At 51.8% G+C, this 27,072-nt stretch overlaps 1 protein-coding gene across 1 annotated transcript in view; it reads left to right on the forward strand.

The window, feature by feature from the left end:
• IGSF9B (immunoglobulin superfamily member 9B) overlaps positions 1-7,574 on the forward strand; it is a gene marked incomplete at both ends in the record, with an annotated part of 37,752 nt that extends 30,178 nt beyond the window's left edge. The window contains 2 exon segments of the mRNA XM_079545920.1: positions 6,704-6,825; positions 7,351-7,574. Coding sequence (XP_079402046.1) covers positions 6,704-6,825; positions 7,351-7,574 — 346 coding nt within the window.
• Between the last annotated feature and the right edge of the window lie 19,498 nt (positions 7,575-27,072).

Here is a 27,072-nt window from a genome sequence, read left to right on the forward strand (position 1 = left end):
ATGTGTTGCGGAGCTCGGCTCCTTGCGGGTGTTGATAACTGCTTTGTTTTTGATTAATCTCAGCTATCTGGGCAGTGTTGTCGAGACAAGCTTCTCCTCAGCTCAATAGGTAAGGGTGATCCATGTCCGAAAGGATGGTGTGGGCGCTGCGGAGGGTGGCCGGGAGCGGGGCATGAGAGGGGACATGGAAGGGGCTTCTCCAATACCATCTCTTCCTTTAAAGGGGAATAAGGAATTATAAAACACTAGGAAACACCTCTGGACGCACAGTTTCTGTGGCTTTTGGGTTTCCCCTATCCCTTTGGAGGAGCTCAGAGCCCCGCACCTCGAGCTGGTTGAAATAGGTGCCCCTGGGACAAGCCGGCTGCAAACAGTGCTTGCGGGCAGTGGCTCCAAAAGAAGTCTCCGGTTCCATTCCACAAAATGGAGATTTTTGTTTCCATCTGTTTTCTTCTTCCCAAGGCTTCTCAGATGTAGGAAGTGGGAGAAGTCTATGTTTCAAGGTGGGCTCTGTGCTTGGCAGCACCTTCGCTGCGGTTCCAGGCAGGTGGAGTGTTTCATCATTCCCGTGGCGAATGTAGTTACAGTACAAAGCCCTCCCTCTCTGAAAAGCTCCTTGGAGAAATCTGTAAGACTTCTCCTGACCCAGCTGTAATTAAACAGCCCTAAGCAAATCTGGAAAGGTTCTCTCAAGAAAATACCTCTCAGGGGCTCCCATGTCGGAGCTGTTTCCTGGATGGCCACAGGCATCCCTGGAATGGCAGCAGGAGCAATCTGGGAGATGGTTTCCGGATCATATAAGCAGAGAATTTCCTCCTTTTTTCTCTTTCACTAAAATGGATAAAACCAGGTGGGATGATGCTTGTTCTCAGCCCTGAGGAGTCAGCCAGGCTGGCTATGAAAGGGAGAGGTGGGATTGAAGATAGGACTTTGTAGGGCCTGACCATGCCCAAGCTTTGTTAGGTTCAAAACCTGCAATCACGAATGAGAAGTGTCAAGGGCCTGGCTCATACTCACCCAACAGCCTGAGAAGCCCATTGGAATGGGAGAGATGCCTAGGGAAATTAAGTAGATATTTCCAAGAGAGAGAAACCCCTGTTCATTGCAGGGGAGCTGGACTAGATGACCTCAGATGGTTCTGTGAGTTCCTCCAGCTCACATGGAGCTTTGTACTGAGGTGGAGAGAGGAAAGGAAGGAGTGTTGGATCTTGGTCATGGAGCTGTGATGGATGCTCCAAGGAGGAGCCATCCTCTTGGCATGGCAAAACCCCTCTGGTTTGAGCTTTGCAGCTTCCAGAGCTCCTGAGAGCTGTTTTATCTCTTTTATCCATGGTGCTTCCTTAATCCAAGAGATCTGGAGACCTGAATGAGTGTGGATTCAGCAAAGCCAGATCAGTCCAGTCTCATGTCCTAGCTTGATGGGGCTCTTGCACAAGTTGCCTTTGGTTCCTGTCTCAGCAGTGAGCCCCATGGGTGGGTGGGTGCCAGGAGCAGGGTGACACTGTCCTACAGGACACATGCTGAGAAACAGCAGTGAGTCCTGCTCTGAGGTGCTGCCAGGGGTTGGAATTGCAGGAGTGAGTCCAGAGTCATCATCCCAAAAAAGGGGAAGCCACAAGGAGAATAAATCTTGGTCTAATAAGCGAGGAATCCTGTAAAGAGCCCAGCTAAGTAATTTCGTGTTGATTTGGGGTCGTAAAATTGTCAGTGGATGCAGAGCACAGGGATTTTCTACTATAGCAGCTGGATTTCTGTACTGCAGTAATAAAAACCAAGAGGAGGAGAGGGAGAGGCGGTTTGTGAGTTGATGGCAGCTGCACTGGGAGCAGGAGCTGCCACGTGGTGGCTTTTGCTGGGTGAAGGTGAGCAGGGAGAAATGCTGCCATTACTGCACTAGCGGCTTCCATCTTCTGCTTCAACCCAGTGGGCGGTGATGCATCTCCTACCAGGGAAGAGGGCATTGTCGTCTCCCTGCAGAGGGAAACCCAAAAACCACAGACGTGACACCGAGCTCCTGTGTCCCTTGGCATCGCAGGCAGCCCCCCTGGCTCCCATTGCCAGTGCTGCCAATGCCAGGAGCTCATGGGCTGGGTGCATCGTAGCATTGAGTGACAAAGGGACATCGGTGCCAGGCGTGCAGGAGCACCCCTCGCTCCCCGCTTGAAAGCAAACAGGTTCCCCTTTAAAGACTGTCCATGTGCTGATCCTCTGCATGTGTTTCATGCCTCCTCCCGCTTGGAGAAGTTGTGAGTCCTCCTGTCTGAGTGCGTTCTTTCCTTTCTTCTTCTTATTTTTTTTTTATTTTCACTTTATTTATTTTTATTTTATTTTATTTTTTTTTACTTTCCTTATATATTTTCACACTCCTGTTTTTCATTTATCCTCCTTTTTCCCCCTCTTTTCCTGTGACTGTATCCCCCCCCTCCCCTTTCTCTCCGCTCCGGTCCCTTTTCCCCCATCCTCTCTCCTCTCCTGTCAGCATGGTGCAGTCCATGGTGTAGATGAGTTGTGTCATCTGCAGACCTGCAGAAGGGCCCCCCCTGCTCCGGTGTGCTCCCTGCTGTCACCAGCCCCCCCTTCCCTCGTTTTGGCAGCAGTGGTCTGGCAACAGCTCTGGGGGAAGGGGCCACAACTGCTGTGTGTCTCCAGCACCTCTTGCACTAAAGGATCTCAATCAGTGCATGGTGGCGTCCTGGGATGGAGGTGGCACTGGGCACTGCCTCAGAGCAAAGAGCATAAGACAATCTTGAGGGGATCCCGCAAGAACTTGAACTTGAGGTTGAGCCTCGTGTAGGCAAATGGAGCTCTTCATCCAAGGATGAGGGGGTGGAGGAGCCTGGCTGGGATGTGGTGGGCACTGGAGATGGCCGAGCAGACGCTCTGATACCTCCAAGCTATTCCTGGATATCGCTGACTTTACTCAAGGAGAAAAGAAGAGTGGAAGAGTGTGAAAGACCTCCACGATGTCCTTGAAGGTCACAGCTTGTGCTTTTGCGTGGCTTCCCCCTGGTGGGCGAAAAAACACTAGTGATGCTTAAGGGGCCTTCTCCCTTGACATCTTCACTTTGTATGTGGAAAGGCGTTTGAAGAAAACGTAGCTGTGTGGTATTTGTTGGTTTGGACAACTTCACCCATAGCTACCATTCCCTGTCCTTCCTGGGGTTGAGTACCTCGTCAGTCTTTCCAGAATGTCTCTGTGCACATGCTTCAGACCTTTGCTGGTGCAGAAGAACTGTCCTTCGAAGACTTGAGGAAAAATTGTGCTGAATGTTTTATGGAATCGCACAGCAGTAACGGCTGGAAATCCCACGTGTTTCTTGAAGCTTCTTTCCTTGGCTCCATCCTGAAGCCTCCAGAAGTTCATCCCCCTCTCTGAACCTCTCGTCTGTTGGCGCTCAGGATCCCTTGTGCATGGATGGCTGCCCAAAGTACAGACTCTGGGGGCAGGAGGAGGCTTTTTGGCTGGACTTAAAATGCAAATTAATTCGATTGAGTCGGAGACCTTTGAAGAAATAAAGGGTGGGTAGAGCAGATAAAATTTGGCTGGTGAGTAGCATCGTTTTGTCCTCCACTGTATCTCTTCCTTGCCAGAGGTCAGACTGTATTTATAGTGACACATGGGTTCAGTGCGCTCGCTGTTGATATTTGTGTGTATAAATACAAGCCCAATTAGGGAGGAACTAGCGGAAACGAACTTCAGGCAATTTCCTCATAATCCCTTGGTAAATCTGTCTCATTTTGTCAACATGCCACAGTCGCTAGCATCTTCTTAGAAGAAAAAAGAATGGAAATAGCAAGAGGCTTTAACATACGGAGCTCTAATAGTATTAGCAAAGTTGTCTGGGCTACGAGACAGAAAGACATGCTTGTGGCAATGCAGTGACATCCAGGGCTTGGCACACGTGAGCCCCGTGGCAGAGGACTGGTATTGGAGTAGCTGAGGTTGCAGTTGGCCAAGTACCTTTCTTGCTTAAGCTGCCTGTACGTCGGGGCTGTGGGAAGAAGGCATTTAAGCACAGCGACTCTACAAGCTTGTAAATGTCTTCCCTACAAGGGAAGACTTGTTTGGATCCCGCCAGCAGGGCTACCAGCTTGTGTAATGAGATGCTTCATTTTCAGCTGATGCACTGCTCTGCTGGGAGCTGGAAGAGAGGATCTCCGGGAGCATCCGTGCCTTGATGTCTCTGTTGCAATGGGAAACATGAAAGGGGCTTTCCTTTGGGTTCCCGTTGCGTCTGCTGCGCCCCAGCTGCTTCACCACATTATGCTGCGTTTTCCTTGGTCCTCTCCAATGCTAATAGCAAAAGCGAGAAGCTTTGTAATCACGTGCATCTTCAAAAACAGCCCCTTCTGCTCCCCAAGGGGGGAACAGCCCTGGGGAGCTCTTAGTGCCTCTCCAGCTGAAGTGTGCACAGCTCCAGCAGCCGCTTGGGATCTCAGATTGATGCGTTGCTTATGAGCTGCACTCCCACACTGGTATTTCATGGCACACGTGGAGACTGGCAGAGGGGGAAAGCCTTGTGTGTGCGCTGCTGGAGAGAGATGAGAAGCTCCAGATGGACCTCAGGCAGCATTGTGCCTGTCCTCCTCTTCCGTGCTGTTCCTGCTAGGCACCTGCAGTGTTTCTGTCATGGTGAATGGCTAACAGCTCATCGACAGCCCTAGAATGGAGTGGAAGAGTTTGGCTTCAAAATTTTGGTGACGCAGAGTTGGACTCAGTGATCCTTGTGGGTTCCTTCCAATGCAGGCTATTCTGTAACTTCATCGAAGTGATGCTCTGACCCATCCGTCCTCCTGCCTTGTGAGGTGCTTGTGGGGTCCTGTCCTTCACAAAGCTCTCAGCACTCCTCGCTCTGGGTTAGACACTTTGCTTATATACGCAGCTCACAGATCTCAAACCTGCTGATCTTTTCAGCTTTGGTGAATGGTGCAGTAGGTGGCATCCTTGCCACAGTGCTCATTTGCCATTCGTCGCCTTCCTCATCTGCAGCAGTGTGTTAGTGGAGAAGGCAGGAATGCTTCTCCTCACTTGTGATCCTCAACATTTCCTATGCATGTTTTTTTTCTGCAGACCTTATGTTTTGAGCCTGTCGTGGTTATTTGCTGTTAGTTGGCCTCTTGGACTGGATAAGTGCAGTGAAATGGGAACAGAAGAAAAGCATCGTGTGTTTGGGTAGAAGTAAACGTGCTGAGAAGATGCATTCACCATCAAGAAGTTCTCATTCCCCTAACTGTGTGTGGGATGTGCCATGTTTTCACTGCTGGAAACTGCACTGAGGAAGAGCTTTGCTCCCATTTTCTGCTGGCAATGGCTCTGCAAGCACAGCCAGCTCTGCCTGACCTCAGGAATGCTGGTGGGGGCTGCGAGAGGGGACAGACACGATGGGCTGGCACTTGAGCCTTGCAAGCATCGTAGAAGACTGAAGATCCTGGAGCTGCTGGCTGTGCTGCCTGCTGTGTTGCTGATTTGGTGACATGCTTTGGTCACTAAGTTAGGAGACCAGAAGACCAGAAGAGTGCCATTCCATTATTTGAAGGATGGGACAGGGTAAGCGCAGGCTCGTGTCATTTCTGGGCACCTGCTGTGCAGGCTGCTGTCACGTCTGAGGCTGATCCCAGGTCACCACCCATGGCCTTAGCTGCCTGAACTTACATTTCTGCTCCCCTGGCGTGAGGTTCATACAATATGGAGAGATGTGAAGATGAAACAAAGGGGAAAGAAAGGGGAATGGGGGGATGCTGTGATGTGTTACAGGTGAATGCTGGACCAGCTGTTCTCCGAAGGAAAAGGTTTTCTTCTACTGCCCTGCATTATAGCAGTCATTTTTCAATCCTTGGATTGAAAAATCCTTGGCAAAACAGGCACAGCGAAGGGAAGTGGAGCACAGAGCCTTTGCGAAGGGGAGACCGCTTAACCTTGAGCAGATTCCTGTACAAGAGTTACGTGGGGACTAAGTCTGGGAAACTATCTCTTACAACTACTGACTCTCCCACTGGAAAAATACCATTACAAATCCCCTCCTTGCCCCCTGCAATGAATTCTCGTTGGCATTTTCATTTCCAAGCCGTGGTGCGTCCTGTTCTGCGAGGCCAGAACGTCCAGCTCCCGACATCCCAGTGTGAAGGAGCAGAAGCTTCTGTGCCTTTATATTTGTTGTCGCTTCTAGCTGGGAGCAAGGTGCTGACCCCAGCTGTGCCCTTCGTGTCCCTGTCTGTTGTGCAGTCCCTGTTTTCTTTGCCATGGGAGCCAGGCAGGATCCCTGCCTCCGTCCTGCTCGTTGCGCCGGTGTCAGCCGCCCCGTGTCGCGCAGGTCTCGGTGCTGTCGTGCCGCTTCTGCGTGTCTCTTCCTCCTCTCTCCATCCCCAAGGGGTTTCCCCACCACTTCCCAAAAATACCTTATCGGACATAGGATCTGCCCCGTCCTTTGTGTCTAGCAGTGCCGGTGTGGCAGGCAGGTGAGCCGGGTGCCGGCTGCGCTCTCTTTGTGCTGGGACTTTGCGATGCAGCTGAGCGGGAGGGGACGGGGACACGGACACGTGTGGGTCTCCTGTCTCCTACGGCAGCGTGCCCGGCCTGGGCTTTCTCACCTTTTCCTTCTCCATGGCAGAGCTGGCTGGGGTCGACCGTTCCCCGCCTGGGACGCCCCGCAGCCCAAGCGTGACCCGGAGCCGCTGATGGCACGTGTCTGCTTTTCCTTTCTAGAAAACGTCCATCTCCGTCCTGGGACGCTGCTGCACCTGAGAGGCTCGAAGCTCTGAAATACCAGCGGATAAAGAAGCCCAAAAAGTCATCCAAGGGCTCCTCGAAATCCAGAAAACAATCCAGTGAGTGTGAGGACCCCACGATCCCCCAGCAGCGTCCCCCTGTACCCCCATGGATTGCTTGGGTTGGTCTCTGAGCGCCTGCCTAGCTCCTGCCTCCCAGATGGATGGCTGCTTGCCCACGTGCTGTCTGCAGTTCTTCCCCTGCTTCCCAACCCCATTCACCTTCCATCCTTTAACATCTGCCCATTACTCATCTTTAGTGACTTACTTTTTTTTTTTTTTTTTTTTTTTTTAGGATTCTTCTATGTTTGTTTCTTTTTCCCTGATGTCCAACCTGCTGCTTGCATGCTGGAGCCCCCCATCCTCCCTCTTGCTCCTCCCTCCCTTCCACTCGAGGCGACTTTCCACATCCTCTCCTACAAAGGCCTACTTTCCTTCCAGCAAATCTTTCCCCCTTCCTTACCCCACATCTGTTGGGGTTTGGAGTGTTGCGGGGAGGAGGAACAGACTTGATATAAGCTCCGTTTTATAGCAGTGTTACAGGTGGGTTCCGTATCTCATCCCTCTGCCTTCTCTCCTCTGCAGATGGCTCTGCCTCCCAGGTTCAGCACCTTCCCAGCTCTCAGGTACTGTGGCCTGACGAGGCTGTCTGCCTCCGAAAGAAGAAGAGACACCCTCGTCAGGACCCCTTTGCCCGCCTCTCGGCGCTGAAGGACGACCTCTGCCACCGGCAGCTCCCTGAGGACCAGACAGCCATCCTCAACAGCGTGGACCACGACGACCCCAGCGGGCACGCCACTTTGCTTTAGCCTCATGCTGACCCAAGAGAAGGTTAAAAGGGAGAGGGTAGAGGGAGCTGAAACCTCGACTGCGTGCACACCGGGGTTGGGCAGCTTTTGGCAAGGATGAGCTGGGGCGACCGGGGTGGGTTGGGGTCCATGGGGGGGGGGATGCTGGGGCTTCTCAGATCTGCATCTCTCCCTTAAAGCTTTGGTGAGATGGGGAGGGGGTGTCACACCTCTGTTTCAGAGAGTTTTCAGATGTAAAAGGCATAGATGGAGATTCTGACATCTGCTTCTGCAGGTTGTGTGTAGGTGGAAGTTGTGAGATTAAGCAGCCGGCCCTGAATTGAAAGAAGGAATTATGTGACACGAGGTGTGATCGATTGACAAGGAACTGACAACCCAGCTAGCTAACAGCTGGTAATCCCGTGAATCTGATTATGATAAAGTACATCCAAATGGTCCCAGGAAAGCTGCAACTGTGAAATCTCCTTGCCTCTCCCTGCCCAGCCTCCCATTATGTGAAGATAACAGCAACAACGTCACTGACATCTTTCCTTGCCCATCTCTGAACGGGAAAACTGGAAAGACCCCATGGCTTCACGCCAGCCTGAGAAGTGATAAATCACTATTTCTCCGTGCATATGCATTTTGAACCTTGTTAACACGTACCAAACCCTTTGCAAGCACGCAGGTATGGAGCCGTTTGCATCCACAGGTGGTTTCCCCTCAAAGTCTGGTTTGTGCCAGCTTTTATGAGGGTGGTTTTGACCAGTTCTTCCTGACGCTCCGTGTATCACTAACATATGTTCCTCAGTGCTGTGCAGAAATGTCCTTGCTTACTATGGTCACGTTTGTAATCTCTGTTCATAACTGCAGAACGGGGAGATGCTGCTGTAGGTGTGTGAGCGAGCAGGGTTTCACCATGTGTTCCCAAAAGCCCCTGTGGCCAACGTGACCCTGAGCCAGGGCAGCTGGAAAAGTCCAGCTCTGTGGGTCGTGATGGACGGCTGCTCCAAGCACAAAGCTCAGCCCAGCATTTGGCATCATTTTGAAATGTGTTGCTGCTGGTTTCACCCCTTCTCCCTCCTGTTCCAGCCCGGCTGTGTAGGTGACCTGTGACTCCTGCTTTGGGATTTATCCCTCCCTTTGCCCATCCGAGGAGACTCGCTGTTCCCCTCTTGGTAATGCTGTTCTAACTCTTCACCAGAATGTATTTCCTCTTCCTAGGGTAGGTTCATTTGGCAACTGATGTTTCTCTGGGTTATGTAGGCCTTTTCTCAGCAGGAAAGCTGCAGCCTGCTCCAAGAACACCGGGCTTCTCTTTCCTGCTCTGCCTCCACTATCGAACTGCGTGGCCTTGGGCAAGTCACTGAACCTCTCTGTGCCTCAGTTCTCCCATCTGTAAAATGGGGATAAGTCATATTTAAGCACTTTTGTAAAGCATTTGGCTGCCCACGGGCAGCAAGTGCTACATGTGTGCTGAGTGCTATTACTACCAAGTGATCCCTACCTTTAAGACACTTAGAGATTTTTTTATTTTATTTTAAATGGTAAGATCAAACACTGCATCCAGGTTTGCACACTTCTTCCTCTCCAGCAAAGTGCTAAACCTGCCAGCCTGCCTGGGAATAAACACCAATGTCACGTGGATGTTCTTCCTTTAAGCTGATTCAGGCTGTTAGAGAATCCAAAAGCCTGCAGGCATTGCCATTTGCATACAAAACTGTTTATTCCCAGGTAGAATTGCCAAGAGATGCTCTGCAATCTTGCCTTTAATTGTGATTTGCCTTGGTTATTGCTCTTGCTGCTGGTTGAACCTCAAAGGGCTTCGATATTTGGAGAAACATGCGACCTCTCAGCTGCACGGCCGGAGTGAAGGGTCGGGGCATGGCAGTGAGAACAAGCCAAGCTTCCAGGGAGGTTTTAGGTAGAAATCTGTTGATCAGCCTGCCTAGAAATTTCTATTTTTAAATGAAACTGTGCTTTGTCTTCCACCGAGATGTTCAGAAACCTGATGAAAGCAGAGCACGTCTTTTTTCAAATCTCAAAGCCCTGACTTAGGCTCGAACCGCTTGACAGAATCCTCTAATCGATGATGAGATATTTTCAAGCTTTAACAACTTCCTTTAGGTGGTCTTCAAACGTGAGCAAGTTTGTCTGAGGAAGGAGGGAGGGTCTCTTATGGGTGCCTCTCTCTTTCATGCCATCAACCACCAGAGTGAGACTTCAACTTCGCTAACAGTATAACAGAGTATTTCTTTTATTTGAGTGTGTTTTAGGGCTTGACCTAGAATCCACTTGGATCTGAATTGATTTAATGCCATTTGCCTGCTTGGCAGTGGGACAAACTTGTGGGTGACTTCAGCTCGCTGGTGCGAGAGGAGCTGATGTCGGCCCCAGACCTTAGCAGATGTGGAAGCAGGCTTAGCCCCAGGGCTCGCCTCCCTGCTGTCCCCATGGCTGCCCGCTGGCACCGGCCCTGGCCGCCCTCGCTGCACAGACCCTACAGGTGATGGTGACTGGGGATGCTCAGTGGTGTGGTGCCCTGTGGGTGGGGGGTGTGGAGGCTCTGTGCCGGCTGGACCGCAGCTTGCTCGCTCTTCTTTTGGCTCTCGTTGCCTGGGCCTCTCTAGCAGAAGGTTTCCTTGTTCATTTGAACGCTTTCCAAGCTCAAATTTACTCTGCCTGTTTGCACGGGCAAGGCAGCGTCTTTGGGCTGTCAAGGTTGGGGGACCGTGCCCCCATCCTGCTGCAAAGAGGAGGATCTGGAGTGCAGGAAGGTTTGACGGAGTGCGCCAGCTTGCTTGGTCAATCTTTTGAGAGTTTGTTTTCCTTTTTCAGGTGTTTTGAGCCGATGGGCCCTCTGCTTTTCATTGTCTTCGACCTTTAAAGGCTGGAGCTGCAGCCCTCTCTCTTTCAGCCGTGTACCTGCCACGCTGCTGCAGTGGGAAATCCTGCCGGGGCTCCTCATGGACGCGGCTCTTCCCTAAACCATCCCTACCTCCTTTCCCCGCTAGACCAAGTTACCTTCCAATAGACTCTTGCCACGTGCTGGGCCGTGCTTTGGCAGATGGGCTCGCCTCTTGCTTTGGCAACCTCCTCGCTTCTCCCAGCTCTGGTTTCCATGCCCTTCAGGGGTTTCTCTCCTCTGCTCCCGCGGACCTGGGACATCGAAGCTGTGTCAGATGATGCCAACCATTTTCCCCCATTCCATCCCTGTTTGAACTCCGTTTTTGTTTTGATGGTTTGCAAACACGGCTGCTGCTGCTGCTGCTTTTCCTTTTTCTTTTATGCTGCAAAATATATCTTGATTTTTTTTATCTTTCTGGGCCAAACTCTCTTATTTTGTAAGTTTGTCCTAGGGTAGATGGTTCTTGCTTTATTGGCAAACATAAGATCCGTTCCTCCTTGCACGGTGCAAAAGCAATGTGTTTCATTACGTCTCATGCAAAGCGCTGGGCTGTGGTGGAAGAAACACCTCTGAATCACAAGCTGTGGTGAGGACACAAGCTGAATGTGTCCGTGCAATTAACCCCAGTTTTTGGGGTCCTGGTGCTGCAGGTGGGCGAGAGTGTTGCAGCTCTGTGCTTCAGTTTCCCGTGGGCTCTGCAGCCAGGCTGTGGGGCTGGAGGAGCACTGAGGCTGCTGCGGGTTTGTTTTGAGAGCATCAGCAAGTGAGAAATGGGCAGGATTCAGCTGCCCTGAGCCGGGGAGTGGATAATGCAGGGAGGTGTATGTACAAGGGCACTGTGATCTGGTTTTGGTGGGCACCAGGCTGTTGTTCCTGCGTGCATTTCCTTGTCAGCTCATCCATGCATGGAGGCTGGAGATAGCTGTGTTTGTGGTGGAGTTTTGCTGGGCAGCTCTGCGGGCTGCAGGGAACGGCTCGCTGATTTGTGCATGGCAGTGGTGCTCAGTGAGGTGAGTTGTGCATGTTAAATGGTCTGCTTGGGGCATGGTTTGGCAGCTGGGAGTCACTGCTGTTGCCAGCTCTGCCTCTGAGCCTGCAGGCAAGTTGCTTCAGCACTCTGCCTTGGTTTCCCCATCGCTAGCAAGGGAATAACAGCAATGCTGTACCTACCTCCAGGGATGCTGAGGGCCCAGGGCTTGTGGTCAGCACTCCAGCAAACCTCCCAGCAGGGCTGGGTCATGGCTAGTGGCATCATGGCATGACACATGCCTTACTGCTGCACGTCTCTCACAGTTAGGACAGAATCTGCTTGGCGGTTTGATTTCTCCTCCTCCTTAAGGCAGTGATGCAGAATTTGGTTTCCTTTGAGTTTTGGGTTGGTTTCCCCATGTGCTTTTGGCTGTAGTTCTTGGCTCGGGGTGTTCTTCAGAGGGCTGAGGCTGGAAGGCTCACAGTCTGATGGCAGTGATTCCTCCACGGCCCGCTTGGGCTCGCTGCAGAGCTGGCAGAGCTGCTGCTTTTTGTGGAAGGGAGCTTTTTCAGGGAGCCAGCACAAAAAGCGATGTATATATGAGATATAAATACATAGAGAAGTGTAGGATGAGGGTAGATATGTATGCAGAAGTCGGGTATATTTGCATGTAAAGGGTACGTTTGTCTGTAGTGGGAGTGTTGGTGGAGGGGGAGGGGATTGGGATGGACAAAACCAGGCAGAGCCTGGGGAGGATTTGGGAATGGATGGGCACAGGGCACCTCTCTGCCTGACCTTCATGCGTCCCCATCCCTGCTACACAGGACCTGGTTGTCCTTTTTTTGCCTTTTTTTTTTTTTTTCAGTCATGCTCCTCCCCCAGATTTTTTTGTTGGCTGTGTTCTTTGTATGTGACTCATTACTGGACCATGGGAGTGGGAAGGTAGCAGTGAAGGGCCTCTTACCTGCACACATGGGCATGGGGGCGAAAAGGAGCATCACATTGCCTCATCTTCCATGTCACTGCAGTCGTTCAAAGAGGAAGCAGCACCATGCAGAACCCCTTATCTAAAATCCCTGTAGGTGCTGTTCTCTGCTTACTCCTGTTAAAGCATTTTGCTTTGCATCTGTTCTTTCCAGAAGAGCATGAGTCAGAAGAGATGAGAGAAATGTGGCTAAATGGGTTGAGAACTGCTGTGCTGGCTGTGCTCAGGCTGTCCCAGAGGTAATGGCTCCACAGGCCAGGATGTTCTGCCTCCCCCTTGGTTGCCACGTTGTCTTTTTTTAAACTCATTGGCAGGACTTTTGGGATAAGTGGATTCATGAAGGCATTGCTGGAGGTACCTTAGCAATGGCTTGCCTGATGCACTGCAGCATTGCTGCTTCGTGCATCAAACCAAGAGCTCCTTGCAGAGCACAGAGCAAGGCTGGTCCTGCTGTGGGGGTGCAGGCAGCACCCGTGGCCCAAAATTGCAGGTGTGCAGTGGCTGAGTTTGGGCTGGATACCCACTGCTCTCCAGGGAGTCCGTCACAGCACTGCTTGGGCATGGGGTCCCTTATAAAGGGACACTGACTCCTGTTCTCATGCTTCAGCTTTGTTTCTGGTTTCTTTTGCTGGGCTTCCCTTTGCCTGTCTTTGCAGAGGAGGACAGGCTGCGCTGAATCTGTAAGGGGAAACGCATGAGCCAAGTGCTGGAGGGCAAAGTGATGGTGTGTGTGATTTGGCAAGTTGTGCGTGCAAGAGAAGAAAGCTGAACGTTATTCCCGTGAGTCTGTGTGTCCCCTGTGTCACTGCCACGTGGCAAGGACTGTGCACAGCTCCTGGTCCCTTGGAGAGGCCAGAGAAAGGACCCTGCTCCCTTCTGCCAGTGACTGGGATGAGTTGGGGCCACCCGGTGCAGTATTTCCTTGATTTCCCTATTTAAGTGTTTCCATCTGGCAAGCCTGTGCTGTCTGAACTGTCTGTCCCTTGTCATTGCCTGGCACTGGGTCTCACCCAGCAGTGCAGGGTAACCTCAGGACATGTGCCGACGAGCATCCCGAATCCCCAGGGCTCTGAGTGTTTTTTGATACGTGCATGGATGGAAGAAGAACCATAGATGGGGAGGGGGTGGGCAAGAGAGAAAGGGGGGGGCAGGTGGGTTGCTCCAGGCTTAGGGGTTTTGGATATTGCAAGCATGCGTTGTAGTGGTAGGTAAGGATTTTTATACTGGTTTCAATGGGGCACGGAGGGGCTGGCATCCTTTTTTTTTTGCACTGGATGGAGCAGGAGGGCCTATGATGACCTCCTGTGAGGCTGGGGGCTCTGGGGACAGCAAGGCGTGGGGAAGGGGCTGCTGGCACACGCATGGACAACAGCCAGCCTCTCATTGCCATGGGGAGGAGGGCAGTTCGCCCAGGATATTTTGCTTTACCATCGAAATACCAATTTTTCTCCTGGGAAGAGTTTTGTTCCAGTTCTCTCGGGGCTACAGGTGACCCAGAGGGCTGCCCATCATCCTGGGGCAGCTCCGTCCTGTGCTCCCAAAGCCCCTCTGATTTCTACTCCCTTCCCCCATCCCACCCAGCACTTAAAAAAGAACCTGACCAGACGTGAGCCCCAATATCTCTATCTAAAGAAACGATATTGGTGTACCGAAACTGCGTTGTATATAAAATTATACAAATATATATTTACTTTCTATTTTAGAACGGGGGGGAGGGGAAGAATAAATATTTAAGATAATTCCTTAGTACTAGGTGTCTGAAACTTCTGTGCAGCATGAGAGAGGCTGTCAGAGGTGGGGAGAGTCTAAACAGCGGGAGCAGAGCGAGTATTTTTACATTATATTGCGCTTAGGCTTCTCTGCTTCTCCATCCACCTATAAATAGACGAAAAAAAATCTATATATACAAATATATATATAAAATATATATATATCTAAGCCACATAGCTGTTTTATTTTTGTAACCATGCCTAGTGCTGTCTGAGCAATACGGTGGCGAGGGGGACGGCGCTGGCTGGGGCTCGTGCCCCGCTTTGGCTCCATCCCGCATCCTTTGCCATCGCTGCTGCTCGCTGCCGCCTTGCTGCTTGAGTAGGAAAAGTGGGAAAAATAGGAGCGGGATGTGGGGCTGCACGGGGAGCCCCAACTGCTGCCAGCTAGATTTGTACCGTGGCAAGGTGATGGTGCCCGTCGTGCTTCCTCCAAGGGGCACGGCTTGTTTTTTTCATTTTGTTTTGCTTTTCGTGGAGGCAAGTGGAAATTCAGCTCGATGGGTGCTGCTTGGAGAGGTTGGGGATGCGGCTGGTGGTTGTGGCAAGGACACGGTGGGGACACGTCTTGCTTGTGGGTGTGCTGCTGCCTCACCTGTACCTGAGGACTCCTCCTTGGCAATCTACGTGCCTTGGGGAGAGGTGCGCAAAGGGCATTTGGTCCTTTGGTGCTCCTGCAGGCTGGGTGGCCTTGGTGGCATCTCCCAGCTCCTCTGTAGGACCTGGCCCTGGCACTTAAATACCTCTCTAGGGAAAGAAGAGATCCGGGACGGTGCTGTGGGGACTGCTGTTAGGTGGGTTAGGATGGATGGTGCTGCATGGGGAGACCCGCGCCTGCTGCAGGCCTGAGGGGAACGTGGCAGGGCTGCTCTGGGATTTTCCTTCAAAGCAATACGGACCCGCCGCCTCCCCTGATGCTCACCGTGTCCCCCATTTCCCTGGGGCTGCATAACCCCCATTCACCCACCCGTGAGGTCCTGCATTCGGGTGCCGAGCCGTGCCCGGGATTGATGCCAGCAGCCTTCCTTCTATTTCCCTCCTCAGGGGCCAGGATTTGGGATTGCCCATGGGCAGAACAGTGGGGTCAGCGGATGCTGCTCCCCTCGGCCGAGCTCACTCCCATGCCCTTGGCTCCATGGGACGCTGTTGGGGCTCAATTCCCCCTGCAGAGAGGGGATCTCCCCCTTCTTGCTTTTGTCCCGCCGTGTCCCCGACCGACTGAGGCATGAATGTAATGTGTTTGGGAGGGTGAGGGTGCCCAGCCGTGGCCCCTCCGCAGCGGCGCCGTCTCCTCTGTAGGTGTCACCTGTATTTTCCATGATATTTCTGTCTTCTTCGTTGGGGTGGGTTTGGGGTGGGGGGGGTGGAGGGGAGGGGGGGTGTGGGGGGCTGTTTCTAATATCGAGCCAAGATTTGTTCAGCACCAATTCTTGATATCGAAGCAAAGCATGTTTGACGGAACTAACTTGCATTTATTAGCGGTAAATACATAAGTGAGTATTTTATATGTTTAAAAAGGGGGGGAAAAGAAGAAAAAACAAAAGAGAAGAAAGCAAAGGGGCGAGCAGTCTCTGCAGCCGCTTCCTGCCGGCATCAGGGCTGGCTTGGCTTTGGGGTATCTCCTAGGGGTGGGCTATGGGGTGGGCAGCTCCCTCCTTTCCCCATCTCTCCTTGAATCACTTACAGAAAAAAAAACAGGAGGAAAAAAAAAAAGAAAAAAAAAAGGAAAAAAAAAAAGAGGTATTTAAAATAAAAAAAAAAAAAAAAAGAAAGAAGAGATGTTTACAAAGCACACTTTCCACAGTACTGTTAACCCTCTGGATGCCAAACAGACACACAGAGCCGCTCCTCCCCTGGGGCACCATGGGACCGAGGGGTGGCCGTGGGGACAGCATCATCCTGCGTCCCTCATGGATGTTTTTAATATCTCTGTTGTTTTGTACACACAACCCCGCCACATCCGTCTGCTGTACAGCACGTGTTCCTGATGGGAGCTTGCTTCTTGGGGGATATATTTGCTTCCTGGGCTCTTCTCAGTGGGAAAACAATGGGCAGAGATGCAGGGAAAGTGCCCAGCTCTGCCTGGAGGGGGTTTGGGCTCTGGTGCCACAGGCAGTGTGTCCATTCCCTGCCCTCCTGGCTGTACTTAAGGCCAAACTTCTCCTTTTTTTCCCTACCTGCTGCGTGGAGCAGCCCTGCCTCAGCTCCCCGTGGGGCCAGCAGAAGGCAGGCAGGGTGCTCCATCCCCACAGGTGCCATGGGACCTTCTGTACTCTGCTCCCTTTGCCTTTCCCTTGATGAAGCCCTGTTGAAATCGATCCAGAAAAGCCTACATTTCTGTAGCTTCTTTGTGCCATCCTTGGGGCATTGGAGATCACATTCGCCTGCCGGCTCCCTCGGAGCATCCCCTGCTCCCTCAGGCAGCGTAGACATAACTCTGATAGGTTTATAGAGTCTCTGAAACCCTCTTAGACTTCCATAGGTAGGTCTTAATTTCCGCCTAACTCTACAGTGCTCTCTCTTCAGGCAGGATTTCCTTTAGAATCCGACAGATCTCTGGTTGTGTGGGACAACTTTTCCTTTTTTTAAGAGTTCTTGCCTATTGATATCCAGACTGGACCATTCAACCTCGTCTCCATTTCTTGAATGTCGAGTATTACAGTGTATAACACACGTTAGGGTGCTCTTTGGTGCTGTTTCAAATGGCAACCAGTGGAACTGACTTTTTTAAAATCACAATAAAGGAAACTTTAGTACCGCTGGTTCCATAACCTTTATCGTCGTGACTTTTTGGGTTTTTCCTTCCTCTTTTTCTGTTGTACTTTATTTTTTTTTGAACTAAGAGTAGCGACCCGCTGCTGAATCTCTGCAGTGTTGGTGCAGTCCAACAGCAGCTGGGTTTGATTTGCTTCGTTTTATAATGGCACAGATGCACACAGCATAACTGGCGATTGGTGTGAGCCCGAGCGGCAACTAGAGGGTTAATTTTTGAACTTCAGGTATGTTCTTCAAAAGCAGAAAATAATAATAATAATAATTAAAAAAAAAAATTAAAAAAAAAAAAAGAAGAAACGAAACACTATTTTTTCAGTCAGCTTTTTTTTTTTTTTTTTTTTTTTTTCTGTAAACGATTTAGAAATAAATCTGAGACATGATGGTGCTGTACCAAAGCCTTACACGACACTTATTCCGCGCTCTGTATAATCTCTGTATCTGTATTGTTGCTCTCAGCCTCCGTTCTCGTGAAGACCTCTGAAATGCCAGCAGCAGGGACCGGCCGTGGCCTGGCAGGTGCCATCTCACACCAGGGTCCTCTATAGGGACCTCAATGGGGAGGGGAAGCCGCGATCCGTCCTCGCTCCCCCTTACGGAGCGGCAGTGGGGTCCCTCGCCCCGCTCTCTCCTTTTGATTGGGTGCTAACCTGCCCTGGGCAGGGAAATGAGACCTCGGGAGCCACCACGTGCTCCTCCTTGCTGTCCCCACCGCTGCGCTGTGGGGTTTGACATCTTCCAGCTCAGCCTACGAAGCGCTTGGCCAACGCAGAGCTCTCGGAGGCACCCGCTGCCGGGCCCTGAGCTGCGTCTGCTCCGATAGCTGTAAGCAATAAACCCGCTCTGCCAAGAAAACTTGCCCCCTCCGGCTCTTGGACTGTTGTTGGTTCTCAAGTCAATGCTGATAAGCCAACAAAAAATTGGAAGGAAATCGAGTTTGAAGCCCTGCCTTACTGGAAGTAGCTGGTCGCTCGGTCTCTGCCTGCTGGGATTTTAAGGCCTGCTGGGTACTTAACGATTTATCGGTAACATTGCATGTTGATGGATTGACTTTGTTTTGTTTTATTCTTTCTTTCTCTTTGTTTGTTTCTTTTTCCGATGTACCCACTTAAGAAATTATGGCAGTGTTGCAATGTTACGTCCAACTAGCCATGCTGTAGGAGAATGATGGGTTTTGGAATCGATTAACCTGCTCCTCATGTAACATGACCCTGCTTCAGAAATGTTTTGTATTTTGATATAAATAAACATTTGCTAAAAAAAAAAGCAGGGTCTTATTGATGATGTTGATTTGGGTTGGGTTCTGGGGAGGAATTTGTGTTTGTAGGGAGAGGGGGGATGCTTTTCCTTTGGGGTTGAGGGGGATGCCCTCCCCCTGTTGCTCCTGGAACCTCTGGGTGCCGGAGCTCTGACCCAATAATGCTGGGAGTGCTGGTGGTGCTGCCCCCCAGCAGGGTGCCCAGGATGATTGTGTCCTTATGGATGGCATACATTGCAGCTCAGAAAGGCACTGGTGTGCATACAGCCACTGATGACAACCCAGTGAGCAGGGGTTGGGAACGGGTGGGCACTGGGGCAGCATTTGGGATGGGAACAGCAGCTCACCGGGTGCCTCTCTTCCAGGATGGCCCTGTGATGGAGCTTGATGCGTTTTCCACGGTCAGTTGGTGTCTGCACAAGGTGAAGACGAGGCAGGCAAATGCCCACGATGGTCCATGGGATCATCTTTAAATCCTTCTATTCCCTTTGCAGGGCGAAGAGCAGATCTCCTGGTTGTTCAGGAGGATGCTGGAAATGTGGACGGCGCTGTGGGCAGGGCAGAGGGCAGAACCACAGGCAGAGCCTCAGGCAGATCAGCAAGCAGAGCCGGAGGCAGAGCACAGAGCAGCTCTTCCAGCCTCCCCACATCACAGCAGTCCAAGCTCCCAGGTTGGCATCCACAGCTGCATCCCATCCGGAGCCCCTCTCTATGAGATACAGGGCATCCTGGGGGCTGCTGGAATCCCAACCTGCCCCCAGGTTGAGAACTTTCAGCCATCCGATGCCCATAGGGTGAACAGGTCACTTCAATCCCCCACCAGGGTCACCCCATCCCCTGCCCAGACCTGTGGCCATGGATCATTTGTCCCCTCCTGGCTTTCTGCAGGATGATGCCAACGTGGAGGCGCAGAGGTCTGAGCAGGTGGCCCTGAAGGACAAGTTCCACTTCTTCTCGTGGAGGTAAATCCCTGCTGGGGTGCAGGGCTGGGTGCTGGGGCAGCAAGCAGTGCCTGTGGCAGCATCTGAAGGATCTCACCTGATTCTTGCAGCAAGGCCTGTTGTGTGCATCACTTCTCAAGCAAGCTGGAGGACAAGGAGACAGAGAACAGGCTGGAGCAAACAGAAAACGAGTGAGCTCCACTTGGCACAGTTTCTGGGGGGTTCCCCTTGCCCAGAGACCCCCATGCATGTAGCTTAGCAGGGGAAAGACCCGCTCCCATTTGCCCTGCTCCCAAAGTCCCTTTATCAGTCCAGAATTATAGAGATGAGGGCGCCAAACCCAAACTCCCTGCAAGGAGAAAGGGCTGCTTGATCCCGGCAGGTGCAGCAGGCGGGGTCCTGCTCCTCTGCCCCATAACCTCTGCTTGCTGCAGCATGCCCCAGCAGCTGCTCCAGGACACACCGGACCAAACGATGGATGCCACAACGGATGCTGGCAACAAGAACCATGATGAACATCGTGACAAGCACTAACATCCAGTTCAACTTCCCTAGCAAGAAGTAGGAGGTAGGAGAGCCCCTTCCCCATCACTCACATCTCCCAGGCAGTCCCCAGGATCACCCTGCCCCATCTGCCTCTCCCTCACCTCTGCCCCACAGGTCTCTGTTCTCCTCCCGTTTCCCAGCTGGGTCTGAAGCTGTTTCCACCTCTCCAGAACCGATCTGCCCCAGGAAATAAAAGGTTTCATGCACCAGCGGGGTTATGTGTGCTGTGTCCAGATGCCACATCCATGCCCTTAATCCATGATATCCCCTCTGTGATCCCACGGTGGGGTCCCAGAAATGGCCTGGAGGGATCACACAGGTGTCCTGGCAGGGTGTTGCCCCAGGCAGCAGGCAGGGCGATGGGCAGCCTGTTGTCAAAGCAGTCCCCATAGCATTTTTATCAGCATTACCATCCAATATTCCCCAGCTGGTTTGTCTTTGCTTTCCATTTATCAATATTACCAGCTGATCCTCCGGTCCCCCTCTGCGGGTTTATTAATATTGCCCTCTGATCTGCGGGTAGCAGCCACACTTTATATTCCAGCCCCATCCCCGGCTCCTCCAAGCCCCGACACCATGTTTAATTAGATTTTCATCTTGGCTCAGGCAAACACAAATTGAGCTCCTGGTATCTCTCTCCCGCGCGCAGCCGGTGCCTGGCCGAGGCAGATGCCATCCTCCTCTGCATTAATATTCTGGCATCATCCAAGGCTGGCGTGCAGCTCAGGGTGATGCTGTCCTGGGGGAATCATCAGTAAGAAGGTGCTGGTTTTTCTGTCCCCTCCCCGTTCCATGCAGCATTCCCCAAATGTTGAGGGATGGTCTCTTCCGCACAGCAGAAATCAAACTGAGATGGCAGCAGGTGAAGCTCTGAATCCCCTCACGTTGCACTGCCCCTTCCTGGTGCTCTCTGCTCCTTGATATCATCACTTCTTCAGGGTTTGGTTTTGGGGCTGCTCTCTGTGTGGGATGGAAGGGGTTCTCGGGGCTCCCCCAGGTCTGCATTTCCAGATCAGAGGGACAGAAAACGGCTTTGGCGGAGTCTGTTGGTTCCTGCAGGCACAGGGGGAAGCGAGGATTGTTCCCCAGCGATCTCAAATCTTTTGCCAATTTGGAAGATTAAACATTTCCTCTGCATCTTGCAGATGCGCTGATGCTGTGACTCCCAGCCCCGCTGTCCAGGAGCCTCTTGATTAGTTTGGTTTCGAATTTGTTCCGCTTGGATTTGCCCTTCTGGCACAGCCTTACCTTCCCCGTGCTTCCCCCAGGGATGTGGGCAGAGGGATGCTCCCATGAAGGGATGAATGTGCCCACAAGAGGGGCTGGACCTCCCCCACCTCCCCTCCCCCCCCAGCACCCAGCCTTCCCATAGCATTGCTGCTGGGGTTCAGGCTTTGCTCCCCCAGGCTCCGTTCCTTCTGCTCTCTGAGCACTGCCCAAGGAGTGCATTTGCCTGAGTCAATAGAAACTTAATGCAGGTGAGCTGTGTGCCTGCAGCTCAGAGCAACACCTCACAGGGGACCAAAACTCCCTTTCCCCCCCCAAACTCTGCTCTCTGTGCAGGCCAGGTTTGCTTCTCACCGTGCTCGGCTCTTTAGCTAAGCAGCCTGCACTCAAACTTTAAATTGACTTTTCTTAGCTAAGCCTTGTGAGGCTTTCTGGAGTCGCACTGTCTATTCTTCGGGGCTTTTAGATGCCTTTAGTGGCTTAAGATGCAACTAAGTTCCCCCTAATCTCTCATCAAAGCATGTCAGTTTTTCTGCCCTTCTGCTGCGTGAGGCTCTTAGCCCCACACTCTCCTTCTCTGTTGTGTTTATCTCGAAGATTGGAAGGAAATGCCTCCAAAATCCTCCTCTTAAGAGCCCAGATTCGCAGATGGGAGCTGCGTTTTGCTGTGCTGATGTGATGGGGGCTCAGCACTGCTCCCCATCCCCGTGTGCTCCCAAGGAGGCACTAGAGGGGCAGCCCAGTCCCAACCTGATGGGAGCTTCTCCATTTGCATGTTATCAGAGAGCCCATGAATTATGCAGCTGCCATGGCAAGGCCGGAGAAATCAGCTGCAACATGCACGAGCTAAAATGTGTATTTATCTTTGTGTCTCGTTGATTTATTTCCCACTCCTGCTTTTCAAGCTCAGGCAGCTGCAGCGGGGATGGGAAAACAAGGCAGGCATATGGGAGACGTCTGGAGGCAGACGGGTTGCCCTGCTAACAGCCTTCCCGCTGGGGTTCTCCACCTCCAGGCTGAAGCCACAGAGCTCAGCGCTGCCATGGGGAGAGCAGCAGCTTCTGAGCAGCTCTGAGATGCTGCAGAGAGGAGAGGGATGGTGGCTGCTGGGGCGCAGGGCCTTCCTTAGGCTGGGATATTTGGGGAGCTGAGCTCACTCTGTGGGTCTGTGCGTAATAGCTCTGTTTGAGAGCGCTATGCGGTTTGGTTTTGGGGTGCTGGGGTGGTGCCCTGCTTTGCCTTCACCCCAGGTTTGGACTGACAGCAGAAGCAGGGCTGTGCTGTTTGGGGTAAGCAGAGCTCCTCCGTGGGCAGTGCTGCATGCTGCTGAGCACGAGGCTGTAGGACACACCAGTCCCCATCCCAGCTGAAGCGCAGCCATCCATTACCACGTTTTCTCTGTTGTCTCTTTGTCCGTCCATCTATCCTTTCCATTCATTAACTCCACCATCTGCTCCTCCCTTTCTCTGCTCTCCCCACCAGTACATCCCCACTGTGCCTTCCCCCTCCTTTTCCACCGGGAGAGACCTCAGCCCTGATTCCCACCTATGACCCCATTTTGAGCTTGACATTCGGGTCTCCACCCCGAAGGAAAGCTCACAAACCTTTGGGGGCTTTGTTTCTTATTGCGATGGCTCCAAAACTCTCAGGAGCCCAAGGAAGGGATGGGATCTGTGATGATGCTCCTCCTGCATCCCACCCCATCCTCCCAGCTCAGCCCCTCTCCCCTGGCAGCAGAGGTTAGCCCGGATCACACAGCCAGCCGGATGCCCAGATTCCTGCTCCCTGGGGCTAATTATGGAACAACATTAGATAAAAGTCAACATATGTTGTAAAAGGCACTATGTATCACTGCCTGACAGTTCTTAACAATGTGCTCATGTAACAGCTGTCAGGCTGAAACGCTTGAAAATGAGTAACATGTTGATTTATGTATATCAGATCTGCCCTTACGTTCACCGGCAGCGCCACGTGGAGCCTCGGTGCTGCTGGCTGTGTGCCGGGGATGGGGATGCACTGTTTCCCTGTGCTGTGGTGTCCCTTCATGAAACCCCATCCCCATCCACTCGAATGGAACTGGAGCTCACCTCCATGCCAATAACTGCAATAACACATTTCAAATGCAACCTGTAAGTGCGTGAGGTCTCTCTCTCCTTCTTCCCCCTGCCCCGTTTCACAGCTCTTGGTGCTCTCTGCCTCCATCCGACCAAGCACTGGGCTGTTTCAAAGCCTCGGGGTGAGTGGAAGCACCAGATTGCTGCCAGCAGAAGTGTTCAGATGTGGGGACTGCTTACGGCTGGGGGCACAAATGGCTGGGGGTAAAACACGCTGCACAGCCCAGTGCTTTTCTCCAGCTCTGCTGTCCTCTCCAATTTGGACCCAGCGTCATCCCCATTGCAGCAAAGAGTAGAGAAACCCCACTTCCAGCTCCTGGCAGAGGCTCATTAACAGTTCACACTAATTAGCTTTGATGGGCAATGGGGTGAGATGTCTCCCAGTGCCACACTCAGGGGTGCTGTCAGGTGTGGCTGTGGGCACGGGGGCACCGACCCGACCCCTTCCTGCTGCTGCTGTGATGCTTCACTTTGTGCCGAGCCAAATCAGGTGGGATTTTTGGCCAACACTCCTTCACAGAGGGCTGAGTTTGTGGTGAGAGCCGAGTTCAGTGTGAGCTGTGTGCCTCAAGCAGCCCCAGCTGCGTGCTGGTGAAGAAGGCAGCAGGTCCCAAGCTAATCTGAGGTGGTGGTGAATTTTCAGCTCTCCTTAACGTCAGGAGGCATCACTGCTTTGCTTTGCTTTCCTAGCAGGATTTGCATCACCCTCGTCCCCTCTAATTTATTCCAGCTCGCATGTTTTTCCTCTATGTGCTCGCTGGTTTTCCAGCCTTTTTGTGGGGCTGTTTTGCTGTCTTTTATTTTTTGTGTTTTTCCCAAACATGAATAAAGATACCAGCTACACTTGCTCTGGCTTTTCTTCCCTTTTTTTTTTGGATGCCAGGGCCTCATAACCTGTAACAAGGCTGCTAAGTTTCACATGCTGCAGGGCAATGTGTAAATCTCCGGGAAATTGCTCATTTCATTGAGATTTGAGGATATAATGAAACCAGTTATGTCATTTCATAAAAAGTAATGTGGAAAGGTCAACGTTGTTCCTCAACTACCAGCCCGCGCTTTTAATCTGCAAAACAATAATGGAAATCTCCATTTATGGAGCTGTGAGTGGGTTGGTCTGTACCTTCACAAAACCTCACATAAGACAAAATAAACGAAGGCTCTACTGCAATTTGCTCTTTATAGACTGATATTTACCAGCCTAGCAACTACTGTACTTTCTAAGTGAATATATTTCATTTTTCTAATACATATTCATTATTTACAAACTTGTTTCTACTCCCAGACTTTTGCTGCTTTGTCTGATTTCTCTCGGGGATCCTTTTAGGATGCAGATTTCATCTAAAATATGATTTTATATATATGTATGTTGGCTGTACAATTATCTCGTTCGATTGTGTTTAGTTCTAAACACAACTTTTAAACTCCCTACACAACAAAAGCCTCTTCGGTGAGGGCCTTTTTGTGTGTGTGTCTGTAATGGAGCTTCCATTAACCACAGCACTGGGGCCTCCACTGACCACAGTGTTGGCACGTGGGTTGGGAGCTCCACTGACCACAGTGTTGGCACATGGGTTGGGAGCTCCATTGACCACAGTGTTGGCACATGGGTTGGGAGCTCCATTGACCACAGTGGTTGGCACACGGGTTGGGAGCAACATTGACCACAGTGTTGGCACATGAGTTGGGAGCTCCATTGACCACAGTGTTGGCACATGTGCTGGGAGCTCCATTGACCACAGTGTTGGCACATGGGTTGGGAGCTCCATTGACCACAGTGTTGGCACATGGGTTGGGAGCTCCATTGACCACAGTGTTGGCACATGAGTTGGGAGCTCCATTGACCACAACTGTTGGGACATGGGTTGGGAGCTCCATTGACCACAGTGTTGGCACATGGGTTGGGAGCTCCATTGACCACAACTGTTGGGACATGGGTTGGGAGCTCCATTGACCACAGTGGTTGGCACACGGGTTGGGAGCAACATTGACCACAGTGTTGGCACATGAGTTGGGAGCTCCATTGACCACAGTGTTGGCACATGTGCTGGGAGCTCCATTGACCACAGTGTTGGCACATGGGTTGGGAGCTCCATTGACCACAGTGTTGGCACATGAGTTGGGAGCTCCATTGACCACAACTGTTGGGACATGGGTTGGGAGCTCCATTGACCACAGTGTTGGCACATGGGTTGGGAGCTCCATTGACCACAACTGTTGGGACATGGGTTGGGAGCTCCATTGACCACAGTGTTGGCACATGGGTTGGGAGCTCCATTGACCACAGTGTTGGCACATGAGTTGGGAGCTCCATTGACCACAGTGGTTGGCACATGTGCTGGGAGCTCCATTGACCACAACTGTTGGGACATGGGTTGGGAGCTCCATTGACCACAGTGTTGGCACATGTGCTGGGAGCTCCATTGACCACAGTGTTGGCACATGGGTTGGGAGCTCCATTGACCACAGTGTTGGCACATGGGTTGGGAGCTCCATTGACCACAGTGTTGGCACATGAGTTGGGAGCTCCATTGACCACAGTGTTGGCACATTGGCTGGGACCTCCACGGAGGTGCTGCCGAGCTCACAGCCCCCTGGTCAGCCAGAGGGACCCAGTCCGGGGAAAAACAACCATTTGAAGTGGTGAACACTGGAGGAGCACAGTGCTTTGTTTTCCAGTGTTCATAAACCATGGGAAAAGCAAACACATGCTAATGGGCATTAGGCACAGAGCAATTCATCGGGGCCAGGCAGAAAGCCCTATAGCATTTGTAATGCAAATCGCCCCTTCATGCCTTAATCATTACCGCTGGGAGACAATTAGGGTTAAAATATAGATTTCTCAACAACAAGGGCAAACAATAAAGAAATAATAAGAAGAAAGGCTTGATATGATTCATTTGTATCAGCCTGTTGCTTTGAGGATTAGGTTAACTGTTAGGGGCTCGAGCTGTGAGCTTCTGCTTGAAAAACATATTCGGTACTAATGGCCCTCTCTGGGGACTGTTTGTAGGAGAAGAGTGGGGTTCGGGGGGGGGGGGGTTCCATCACCCCATGGGTTTGGGTTTGGTGTTTGTGCAGAAATCCGCTCTCTCCTGAGCCCTGCAGTGAAATGGGTTAGAACCATGGAAATGAATCAGCTCTTCTGGAGTCCGATCGAAAGTGCAAACCGAAGGACGGAGGAGGTGAGGAGCAAATGGCCTTTTTTGCATTTTTATCATCTTGTGAGTTTTATTGCCAAGGTAAGCTTAATAACACGGGACAAGAGCTCTGCTCAGCACTGCCCTGCGGTTATTTGGGCAGTTTTTCCACCTGGGTCCCACTGACTCCCTGAAATGCCATGAAATACAACATCTGTGTGTTTTCCACAGTTTTATTTTCTTGAAGAGAGAGAGAAATAAAGATGACTAATGGAACCAAGGAGCTGATTTTACACCTGGCCATAATTTCTAATCGTGTCCCCCACCTCGCAGCCCAGCATCAGCACCAGCACCCAGGGCTGAGCCCCATCAGCTTCAGCCTCTCACCACTTTTCACTCCCTCCTTTCTTAGCTGAAGTGGAAAGTGGGGAAAGCCAGGAGCACCGTGCTGTGCTCTGCAATCCCTGGACTTTGCAGCATCCCTATGCATGAACACCTGCAGGTGTTGGATGGGGCCCTGGGCAGCCTGGTCTGGTATTAAATGAGGAGGTTGGTGGCCCTGTCCATGCAGGGGGGTTGGAGATTCATGATGCTAGATGTCCCTTCCAACCCAGGCCGTTCTGTGATTCACAGCCACCACCTGGGTGATGCTTACAGAGATTTCATTTAAGGCTGTCCCCGTGGGGATAAACACCATCAGTGCTTTGATCTTTAATTAGGCAGTTAATTAGCCTCAGCGGCCATGTACCGCATCGTGAGCAAGGCGACAGGACATGGGATGGAGCTGCTTTGTGGGCGCAATAAGGGACAAAGACCACGCAGGTAGCAGAGCCTCGACTTCCAACCATCAGCCCCAACCTTGCAAGGCCGGTGCTGGAAAGGCGGCTGCGGC

The sequence above is a fragment of the Tetrao urogallus genome, assembly GCF_951394365.1.
Source record: "Tetrao urogallus genome assembly, chromosome: 22".
Classification (NCBI taxonomy): domain Eukaryota; kingdom Metazoa; phylum Chordata; class Aves; order Galliformes; family Phasianidae; genus Tetrao; species Tetrao urogallus.